A 12,027-nucleotide genomic window follows, 5' to 3' on the forward strand; every position below is an offset into this window, starting at 1 on the left:
GTTTGTGTTTAGAATCAGGTTCGAATGTGTCATGAAATGCAAAACAGTCAAAAAGGAGAAGCAAAAACAGGACAAACAAGTCGGACGGCCGAAAGGAAACTGTCGGACGTCCGAAAGAAGTAAGAACATCAAGAAGGAAGCTATGTCGGACGCTCACAAAGAGTCATCGGACGTCCGGAAGGTTCAGACGCACATCTCGGACGCACATCAACCGCATCGGACGTCCGAGAAATTCCAAATTAACTTGCCAACTCTCGGCCTAAGCTCGGACGCTGTACTGTCGGACGATAAACACTCATCGGACGTCCGAACGTCAAACTTGCTGTTTTTCGGACGATTGGTTCGGACGATGATTTGTTCGTCGGACGTCCGACAGCCCCAACGGCTAGTTGACTCTTCAGCTGCCTTCTATCCGTTGGAAGCATTGATGAAGCCCATTTCTGGATCCCTTTAAAATCAAACTGGTCTGAACGAAGTAGTGACTTTTGCTCACTTTGTTTACAAGTTCTCAAGAGATATTTTAGCTAGAAAATAGTCTCCAAAGCAGATTTGTATTAAAGTGGTGTGAATTTCTGTTGAGCATTTCTTTTGTGGTTGAAAGGATCTTTAGTGTAGCTTTGTTGAGGGTTTTCTGAGTGATTGTAAAACTTCCTAACTTGACTAAGTGAGGCTTAGGGCAAGGAGGAAGAGCTCCCTCCATTGTACATCTAGTTGATCTTCGTTCATCAAAGAGAAGTTGCTCTTCCTAGTGTTTGGTCTTCAAGTTTGGGTAAAGCTTGGTAGACACTTGGTTTGTTTCTCTATTTTATATTTCTGTTTAATAAAATCTTCATTGCTTATCTATACTTGCTTCTCTGATTAATATTGCTATTGTCTTCTAATCTACTTGGTTGATCATTACTAAAAAGGAAGGTAAATTTTCATTAAAGAAAAAGTGCATAAACTTGGTTAAGATTTTAATCAACCAATTCACCCCCCCTCTTGGTTGTCTGTGGGACTTACAGTATGGCTACTTGAACTCTATGGACTTGATTCATGCTTGGCTTACTTGATCACATGCTTAGCCTACTTGGTTTTGAAAAATGGAGTCGAGTGTGTACTTTATCGCACTCGTTCTCATTTAAAACAAATGACTCATGCTTAACATGTTTTGCCTGGTTTACATGATCTGAAATACATGTTTAAACCTGTCAAATGCTTGAATACATGACATGGTATGCTATGGCTGCATACGTTGTTGGAGTGAATCTCCTCGACACTTACATGATACAAGGGGGATGCCCAAACTCATAGGCCGACCTTGGAACTCGAGCCGGCATGGGCTTGGTCGGGAACCTTGGTGAGTCATGAGAATCACATGATAAGTTTGATCTATTTGAGAGATCTTGCTTGGCATACTTGTGGAATATAGCCTTATAAATGTCGTGCGGGCCCGAAGCGGTGTAGGGTGGACGGATGAGAAGTAAGTGGTGATCTATGGGTTGGAAATATCAACTCGGTTGACGGAGAGTCATCGTGGGAAGATATACGAATGAACTGGCAAAGCAAGTGGAACTTAGCTCCTGAGAGCTACTTTATTCTTGAATTGTTTCTGCTTACTTTCACTGGCATTATTAATTACTTGTAATTATCTCTTGAACTGTTATTTGGGACTGTTATCTAGACTACGTGCTTGCATGTGTGTTCTTGGCCTCACGAGCGTTTTTGCTCACCCTATAGATTTGTTTTCCTTAACAAGATTGAACTAGAAGATGTATTAGAGAAACCCTCCTGATGTACTTTTGTTTAGGATTTCTATTATATTTTGACTATGCCCTTGGTTTTGGGTTGTTCTTTTGGAATTAAAATGTAACTTTTGGGGCGTGATGTATATTTGGGATTCATGATGTACTTTGAACACCCGACGTGCGGGTTGGATAATGGATGACTATTGTTAAACTTGAACGCTTCCGCATTTACTATATTTAAGTTATTTACTTGTGTTGTGTAGATCGATAATAAGTTTGAATGGAATTGTTTGAGTCCGGCGAGAGTTAGGCAGGCGTCCCGCGGATATCCTTTGGTTCGCCTTAGGGAAAAGTGGGGACGTCACATTCTTTCTTTCGCATTAGTATTTTTCTCTAATTAACTATAATGGGGTTGTTTGACATTTTTCTCCAATTGGTTATAGTGGGGTTGTTTCTTTTTCACGACTTCATTTTCTTTGGATCTTCTTGTTTGATTATGATTGAGAAGAGAGTAATGGTTGCTAAAAAATTTTTAGACTTATTTCTTATAATAAAAAAGGGAAAGTGAATTAAGAAAATATTTTTAAACTTTTTGTTGATCCAACGTTTTTTTGTACTAATGGGCATGCTGTGGTCAAGTGACGATATTCCATTTAAATCGCTTGATAATCCATCAATTGTCCTCAATTAGCCAAATTTATGAAACTATGAGGATGATAATGTGTTTGTGTGAAAGTTTAGGGATGAAATTAGTTAAAATTATAAAATTATAAGGAGAAAATGTGTTTTGCATCAAACTTTAGAGATGAAATTGGTTAACACCTTAAACATTAGATATGAAAAGTGCATTTTTCCTAAATTTTAGGTCATGGACACATTTTGCTCTCAAACTTTTAAGCATAAGACATTTAATATTTGGACTATCAATTTTTAACCAATTTCATTCTCGAATGGAAACTTAATCAATTTGGATGGAAAAAGCGCTAGTTTTTATTCCCAAAATTTGGGTCATGGACACATTTCGTCCTCAAATTATGTATTTTGACTATGCTATTAATTCTATTTTTTGTTGACATCAATTGAGTTGGATGCAGTTGTTTGAGGACAAAATATGTCCGTGACCCAAATTTTAGGGATGAAAACTTGCATTTTCCCATTAGTCTTTCGTTTGAGGATGAAATTGGCAAATGCTTCATAGTTTTGATATTAAATATGTTATGTCAAAAAGTTTTAGAACCAAATATGTGATGATCCAAAATTTGAGGATGACAACTAACATTTTTCCCTGGGAGAAATGAGAAAGTCGGGAAAATTCTAATTGGTTAGAGTCGAATGAGATGTGTCTGTAACGTATCTCAAACTTACGGTCTGTATCATTTTCTTTTATTATTAACAAATCGTTTGGTTTGTTTTATATCTTTACGTCTTCATAAAATGGAACAATACATGACTCCTTTTGCAATAATAAGGAATTACATTTAATGTGGTCTTAACCTAATTTAACAGCCGTTTGTAAAATTGAGTCTTACAAATTGTCTGCGATGTAATCGACATCCTTTTAAAAATTACCATCACAAATTACAAATTGTAACATCTATCTTAATTCAAAAAAGAAAAAAAAAAGTGTAAGTAGTCGAGTCTAACTCTCATACTAAAATAGCACAAGGATAGGAATTAGTAATTACTAAAAAACTAACATGATGAAATCATTAGTTTACCGTCATACGTACTAACAAAATTACAAAGAGGTTGCGAGCAAAAAGTAACACTAATTATTGACACAAAAATGTCCTACCTCTCTCTGTGACATATAGAAAAGATTACAAAGAGGGTTATTTTTGTCTTCGCATGTAATGGCAATCATATCTTCCCAACAAAAAGGTAAGTACTGTTTTTGAAACTTCATAGGCTAAAATAATGTTACTAGAAATCCCATAAAGACATTTTTAAATTATCCCAAATCTAATTTAAACCCAAACTCACAAAAACTAGTGAGCTCAGCTTAGATAAAGCCTACCAAATTTGACACTTGGCTTTGGAAACAACCATGATTTCTTATGCACCATGAAATACCATTATACTGAACACTTTTCAAATACTAAATTCATTGATCTCCCTAAATTATTTTTCGAAGTAGGAAAATTGTACCATTTTTGAACAAAATTACAATTACATCCCTGCACACAATTTTTTCGAGGGTAGATCTCCGTGAAATCCATATAATATGTTTCTGTATTACATTTCATAAGAACGCATACATAAATTCGAACAACTATAAAATAATAGAATCTGGAAATTTAATTTTTCAATAAACTCTTATAGCGGATTTAATGTACCTGTATTAGAAAAAATATACGATCAAGCATTTGTTACGTTTTCCTTTAAAAAATGTCTCCAAATGAACGCTTGCTATTTATAAAATACTTAAAAATAGATTTTGCAATTGAATCCATATAAATATTTGTATAGATGCAAACATTTATTTGGGATTTTTCTTGAAAGAAAAATGTCACTAAGGTGTCACAACATTAAAATCAAGTAACCAATCTCACTATTAGATCGGTATATTGAACTTTTTGAGCGTATTTTCATTTATTTTTTAAACTTAAATCTACCGTCCAAGGATATAAATGAATATTTTTGAACCATAAATGGATGCAATCTTGAAAACCCATAACCAGAGGGAGTTTGTGTGGAATTTACACTAAAAAAAAAATTTCTCTTGTTGCGTCAACTTAACGCTCTGTTCTCTTCCTATTCCCTCCGTAGTTTGATTTCGCGGTCGTGAGTGTTTTGACCCGTTAGTAAAGAGAGTTTTCATGGCGGCATCATTAGGCGGCGGCAATGGTGGTGGTGCTGCGGGGGCGGCGGGAGTGGTGGAGTGGCACCAGAGGCCTCAGAATCCCAAGAATCCAGTAGTTTTCTTCGACATTACGATCGGTACAATGCCCGCAGGCCGTATCAAAATGGAGCTCTTTGCTGATATTGCTCCCAAAACTGCCGAAAATTTCCGGTAAATACGCTTTAGGCTCCTCTTCCACCCAATATATTCTTCAATATGCATAGATTGTACAAATGGGTTTCGTTGATTGTGTTTTTGTTGGCTTTGAAGTACCAAAAGAGGGTTTGTTATTAATTGGATTGTGTGTTGTTAATACTATGAAGTGATAATTCAAGATTGGATATGAGGACACAAAATGTAATCAAGACCATGGGTTTGTATGGTTTATGAACCAGATTTGGTGCTACTAATCATCTGGGGATTAGGAGTCATAGAATTCCTAATTAATTTTCTCTGTTTCTATCTCGGTTGCGGTTTGCAGGATATTAATTAATTAGAAAAATTAATGACAGTAGAAAGAATAAGAAATTCGAGAACAGTGAAAAGTAGTCATCCCAAAGTAAGATGATTTACCATCATATTCGTACTCTTGTTATAGGGAGCGGGCGATAATGGTTAATGGATACTGATGGTGCATTTGGGAACTATTTTGGACTAAATGTGTACTAACTTTTGTACGAAATGTACATTTTTTTTTCTTTGTTAGTATAAGTGGCAGATCTTGAACTTGGGACCTCTCACTTGCACTCCCTCCGTGCTGCCGAACCCATCCCTCCCCCGAAATGTACATCTATTTTGTGTACGTCGAATGGTGCATCTAGTCTAAAGATTAGTATAAATGACCCTCCTAAAAATTTGTTCAAAATTATGCCTGCTTTATCATTTATCAATGTTAGCTCACCCATTTTACAGTTTTTCCCTATTTTTATCTGTTGAATGTTGCTCCTTATGCAAGAAGGTCTCACTGATTTGCTAAAAGAATTATGTTCATCTGCTACTGTTTCCCTCCACCCTATCAGTGTTGGTGTATATTTCAGTTTAACTTGAAAATGTTTGAGAATACAGTTAAATGTGTTTTTTGGCCCCATTAAAGATCATTTAGTGATTTTTTCTATTTGCTTTCGTTTTATATTATCCTGTAGACAGTGGACTATCTTTCTGAGTGTCATTAATTCCCTTATCAAAAAAGAATAGCCGGATCAGGACTGAGTTTAATCTTGTAAATGCTGAGTCATAAAGGGATTAGTCTGGGTCCAGTAAATAATAACAAATATTAGCAATGTGGAAGATTGAGTAGAAATGTGGAGGGCTTGCACGGAAACCAGATTGGAATATACTTTGCATACCACTCTTTAGTGGGGGAAAATCTCCTAATCTAGCTTAGGACTATCACGAAGCTTGTTTTTCATCAGTTATGGTTACAACTTACAGCAGGGGAGGCCAATGTCTCTTCAGTGATGATTGCTTTACTTGAATAATCATGTGGTTCAATTTGGCTATACGTGCTGTCTATTTTGTGCTTTTATTCTGTCATTGCTGAAAAATAGTGATGGTCCATGTTGGGTGGTGGGAAAGTAATAGCAGAGAAAAAAAGGGTTACAGGTCACAAAACTTTAGCATTAATATTTAGTTTCCTGAAGTTTTTTAACGTGTCAGTGCATGCTTTTAGTTATTTTAGGACTACAATTGTTGCCTTCTCTTATTTGTTAGTATGCTCGTATTACTAACATTAATTGGCCCTCAATGATCAGGAAATTGGATCTCTCGTTCTGTTGTTTTCTTAGTCTGCATGTGCTGGGTGAAATTGTTTTTTACCTAATTCACTTTCCTGAAAACTGTTGTCAAGAAAGCTATTTTGATGCCTGATCTTTTAACTTTTTTCTGTACTCTCCATATGATTCTTTATCGTAATCTTTATATTGCTGCTCTTGGGAGTCTTGTAAAATGCCTATCTTTAACATATTTTTCTTTCCTGGCCAGGCAGTTTTGCACCGGTGAGTACAGGTTAGTAAATGCAAAATTCAGGACTAATGTCTTCTCTTTACTTTTTCTGTGAATTGTTCTGCAGTTTACATTGATTTAAGTGCTGAATTGTACCATCCACATTTTGTGATTTGCATCTCTGCGGCTTAAATTTTTTTCTATTCTTTTAATCTTCATGCACTCTTTCGTGTTCTTTATTTTGTTTTCTTGTTTTGAAAAGGGGAGCTTTTTGTTCATAGAAGTTATTGGGCAAAATTATCCTAGGGAAATATCATGTTGTCTTCAAGCCCTAGTTAATCCGGCACTATATTTTGCTTTGAGAACAAAATACAGTTGAAGTCATTTGAATACCCGGGAGTTCTGTTTGAAAATCTGGCCGTTATATAGCCTTTGCAGGAAGTTGAAATTGTCCTGAGCGTGATTTATAAATGGATAAAAGAAAGAAAAAACATGGATTGCACAATTACAGAAAAAGGAAATTGGTTTTTAAATGTAGCAACAGGCCTAAAGAACATTTTAGATGATGAAGGCATAAATGTTGGCCATAAATGTACGCTTCATAAAATGTCTGACATTTACATCTCATTTTGTGATACTATCTTGAATTGTCTTGTGCTGTCGGAATGGTATATACTTCAGGATTGGTTTAAAACCTTTCTAAGAATAAAATTTGGAAATTGGTTTTCGCCTTAAACAGGTGTGTTTTCTCTATAATTTGGTTGTTCCAAAATCAATGGCTGGTTTCATTCCTCAGTTTGTTTGTCTCTATCCATATTTCCTCATCATTGCAGTGTTACTGAAGTTAATTTTCTTCCCTTTCTGTTATTTTCTCTACTGTGTTTAAAATTTCATCCTTTTTGTGGAAATTTTTGCACTAGTTGGTTGTTATCTAGTGGATTCAATTGGCAGGAAAGCAGGATTGCCTGTTGGTTACAAAGGATCTCAGTTCCATAGGGTGATCAAGGATTTCATGATACAAGGCGGTGACTTTGTGAAGGTGGTCCCTCCCTCCCTCCCTCCTTCTCTCTCTCTCTCTCTCTCTCCGTGCACATCTGTGTAGGTTCAGATTTAGTGGTCGTGTCTGATATTGTGGTTAAACACGTTTATCCACTGTGCTTTCTTGTGGGCCTGAATTTATTACAACCAAAGGTGATTATCGGTTCTTAAATGTCAAGTAGCATGCTTGTATCAAAGTTGAAATTTGTAGCCTCATAAAATTAGGCTGCTTTAATTTGTTAACACTGAATTAGAAAAACCATAATGTTATCAAATGCAGATCTTCAATGGATGAAACTTTAAATTTACTGTGAATGCAATAAAGACATTACTAATAAGCCATTATCTATCTCTTAGAGTCTCATAATAGCCTTATTCTGCAGGGTGATGGTAGTGGCTGTGTGTCTATATATGGGAGCAAGTTTGAAGATGAAAACTTTATTGCGAAGCACACTGGTCCTGGCCTCTTGTCAATGGTATGAAGTTTTTCCTTGGCGTGCCTGTGACTATTTGTTGATGTGATAGCTAGATTTATTCTCTGGTCCGCCTTTTCCCTTCTTTAATCCCACCCATCCCCTGCTAAAAAATTTAAAAAAAAAGAAAAAAGTGAGTAAGTGTGGAACATTGTCTGAAATTGGTTATTTGTATGATTTTAATAATCTTATCTGAAAGGAATGCCGGATTTCAAACTATTTTTTGGATGGTTTAAACCAAAATGAATGACTGGCTTTCCACAAACCAACTTTTTTTGGGCCTCATACATAACTATACAGCCATGACCTAATGCCTTAAAGTTTTAGTTCTTTGTCTTTTTGGTTTAATGTCTTAAAAGTCTGACCAAGAATGGATTTACTCACTTGAGGTTATTCTGAATTATCATTTAGACATCCCTGAGGTTTGGGGGGAAAAGAAGTTACGTTGCTTTGATTTGATACTTAAGCATTCTGTTTTCCAGTTATGAAGAGATACTTAAACATTCTGCATTTTACTGTAAAGTTCTGATCTGATATTACAAAACTAGTGGATCCTTCCAACTAATTATCCCTTCTATGAACGTCACTCAAAGTAATATTTACCAAATACATATAAACTAACCATGGGAATTAGTAACAAAAATTAAATCTACCATGTTTGCCATCCCCATCACCCTTTTCTCCTCTTGAGCTTCTGAGGTCCTGTTCCATCTATCACATTTTCTTCCTTATCATCCCAAGTCTGATTGCTGTCTTTGTGGACATGAATAAAAACAAGGCATAGTCCAACATATGAAAACATGGATTATCTTTCTCTGGAATATACTAAAGTTTCTGTGAAATCAGACAGCATAATGGCTTCTCACTAGTAATTGCAGAGAAAGACCTTTGCACAAACAGCATTACTAAACATAGCACCCACACATCATCATATGCAAACCATGATAAAAAGGCATGTGCAAAGGTGGGCAAAATGAATCAGTTTTGGTAGGTTATCTGACTGTAGTGGGCTAGAAACTGAGTGGGAAAGGAGAAGGAAAGGTAGCGATGCTTGAGGAGAGTTGGAGAGATTAGAGAAAGGAAATGCTAGCTTAATGAGGTCAAAGCTTTTAGGGAAGAGGTTACAGGCTATGTCGGATTGAAATTTTGAGGGTAAGAGAAAAGAGGAAGGATGTTTGTACTCAAAAAAAAAAAAAAAGGAAGAAGAGAGGAGGGATGTAATGGCATTGACCCTTGAGGTAGGGAGGAATTGAAGTGGGTAGGAGAAAGTTGACGTGCTTTCAGCAGATTGAGGAGGAGGGTGGTCTGGGGATGGTTGTTGCAGAATTGGCTTTGGATCAGTGGCGTTTGATTGTTAGATGCTTGTTAGGCTTCTGTTTTAATTTTCTTGTGCTGTTATTTTTCTTTTATTTGTGCTATGCTTTTCATTTTCTTTCCTCCTCGTATTTGTTAGACCTGCAATTAATCAGGAAATTTGTTGTGGGGGCGGGTTTATGATTGCCATTTTTTGCTCTATTTGCCACAAGTTGCTATTGGTGTACTTGTAATTTGTCAGTCTTTAGGGACTCTAATAACAGTAATAAAGTGCAATGGGTGTAAATGCAAGTAATTAGCAAGGGTTGTACGTTTCTTAAGTACTTGGGATAGTAATTATATCCTTGCATCGACACTGAAATGCATGTATTTCTTTTCCATGGTTACTTGCTACTTGATGAATTAGCTGAGGAATCAAATGAAAACCTTTTGCAATGAATTAAGGTACATGGATAGGTTTTCTTGTGATGACTGACATTGGAAGCAATGCCGTTCCAACTCAATCACACTACTAGGTTCTGACTGGTTCACTCATTGTAATGGAAACTTTATCTCATACCAGATCTTGATTAACTGTGACTCCACATTGTTGGTGTAGAAATTTTTTGTAATTGATCTGTTTAATCATATAATGAGAATAGGCTCTGTAAGCTCACAAAGTCATTTATGTGCCAAAAATTTTTTTCTTTTAATCCTTGGTTTTGTACTTTTATTATGACTTGTCATCTCTTGCTTTTAATGATAACACTTCTTGTCATCATAGTTTAATTACCAATTATCATGTTCCTGTTAGAGATTATGTCTATAGAGTGGCAAAGAAATAAAGTTGATGGAGAAGGTCCATCTTCTAAAATCTTATACCGAGTTGCAAAACTTGGAGCACCTAATGAATATGTTGCATCACTGCTTAGTTGCCTGTACTCAATGTAGAAAATGTGACCACTCAAAAGAGAATATTTTCAAAATCCATTGATATGTTTCCATTTATAGGATTTGATTCAAAGGGGACTAATGACGTTATTGGATTTGCTTCAAAGGGGACTAATGACTTTATTGGATTTGCTTCAAAGGAGACTAATTGTTGGGGAAACTCTTAGTTATACTCTGCCTATTTATGGTCAATTCTTTGTTTTCCACTAAAATTGCCAAATCTACAAAAATAGGCTTCTTTTGTTATTAGCTTTTGTTTTGGGGTATCAGAAAAGGGGTTCAGTTACATAAATTCATTAGTTTCTAGTAATTCAAACTTTACCAGCACTTATTGACTGCTTACTAGCTGAATTTCATCTATATTGTTACATTTTGGTCTGTTAGGACTTAATATATATGTTTCTGGCAGGCAAATAGTGGACAAAATACTAATGGATGTCAGGTAAGAAAGGGCGTTTTTTCTTTTATCTGTCTATAAATATCACTATGCTTGAAAATTACTCCTTAAACCTTTAGTTATTCTGATATTGATTGCAGTTCTTTATCACATGTGCCAAGTGCGACTGGCTTGACAATAAGCATGTAGTTTTTGGGGTAAGTTTCACAGTTCTTTCCTTCAGATTTGTCCTTTAGATTGTTTTTATGTACGAGTTCTGCTTGTGACATTCTGTGGCATGTTTCAAGTTGCCATCTGCAGCACTTCTATGAGTTCTATCAGCTATGTGTGCGAGTCCCTTGTTACATTTGAGGTCTTATTCAATGATATCACCAACAAGATAAAATCTAAGACTTGCCCGAACAAGAAATTAGTTAATTTCCGCTGCTTTAAAGGAAAGAAAGTCCAGTTCTGTTTCTTGTTTGTCTCCAATTTCATTTTGTGAATGCAAAAAATGAATGTCGTTTCCTTGTCTTATAGTTGTTGCTATACCTTATTAATTATCTGTGTCAACGTATTATCTTGCTATAACTGAAAGTAAATTTAACTTACATGCTACACCATCCTTTTATTTTGGTGCAGCGAGTACTTGGAGAGGGTCTATTGGTTGTCAGGAAGATTGAAAATGTGGCTACTGGACCTAACAATCGACCAAAATTGGCCTGCGTGGTTGCTGAATGTGGGGAGATGTGAAACGCCAATTCTGCGTAGCTATATTTGTAGGCTTTCTCATTAAAAATTTTGAATGTGTGTAGCCGCTAGTATTAATTTTGATCGTAAATGGTCTACATCGAGTATTTTGTGACCACCTAAAGGTCTCAAAGGTCACAAAAAATTACTGGAGAAAAAATTGATAAAACATTATGCACATAATGAGGTTAGGCGGAATTAGGCATAGCCATGGTTCCCCCGGTTCAGAATCTCTGGAATGGTGGAACTAGAGCTGCACCTTGTAGAACGGTTTCCTGCTACGTTTGTAGAACTGTTGGATATGATTTTGGTTTCGGTTCTTGTTCCTCGAGATTCTGATTTCGGTTTTTTATGGTTATAGTTCCTGTTCCTTCTAGTTACTCTTAGCTATTTATTGTTGCAAATGTGATACGGAAGTAACCTGACAATAGATTTGGAGTCAAGAGATGATGTACAAAGAAAGAAAAATAACAATTTTATTATCCAACAAAGAAAGGAAAAAGTGATGCAGATTGTACAAAAAACTTGTCACATTATCAGTTGTTATTAAACATTTTAAGTAACATAAAGGATACATTATGCTTGCATTGAAATTGAATGAAGAGAAATTGAATTAGGGCTTATAAGCCTCCAAGT

General features: G+C 35.8%; 1 protein-coding gene across 1 annotated transcript; it reads left to right on the plus strand.

Moving 5' to 3' along the window:
* The first annotated feature begins 4,405 nt into the window (after positions 1-4,405).
* LOC113727311 (peptidyl-prolyl cis-trans isomerase CYP22) lies at positions 4,406-11,767 on the plus strand. Its single transcript, XM_027251398.2, has 7 exons — positions 4,406-4,740; positions 6,550-6,573; positions 7,462-7,549; positions 7,932-8,024; positions 10,675-10,707; positions 10,803-10,859; positions 11,284-11,767. The coding sequence occupies exons 1-7, from the start codon at positions 4,547-4,549 to the stop codon at positions 11,392-11,394; spliced, it is 600 nt and encodes a 199-aa protein (XP_027107199.1). The 5' UTR covers positions 4,406-4,546; the 3' UTR covers positions 11,395-11,767.
* Positions 11,768-12,027: the final 260 nt, after the last annotated feature.

The sequence above is a fragment of the Coffea arabica genome, chromosome 2c (genome assembly GCF_036785885.1).
Source record: "Coffea arabica cultivar ET-39 chromosome 2c, Coffea Arabica ET-39 HiFi, whole genome shotgun sequence".
NCBI lineage: Eukaryota > Viridiplantae > Streptophyta > Magnoliopsida > Gentianales > Rubiaceae > Coffea > Coffea arabica.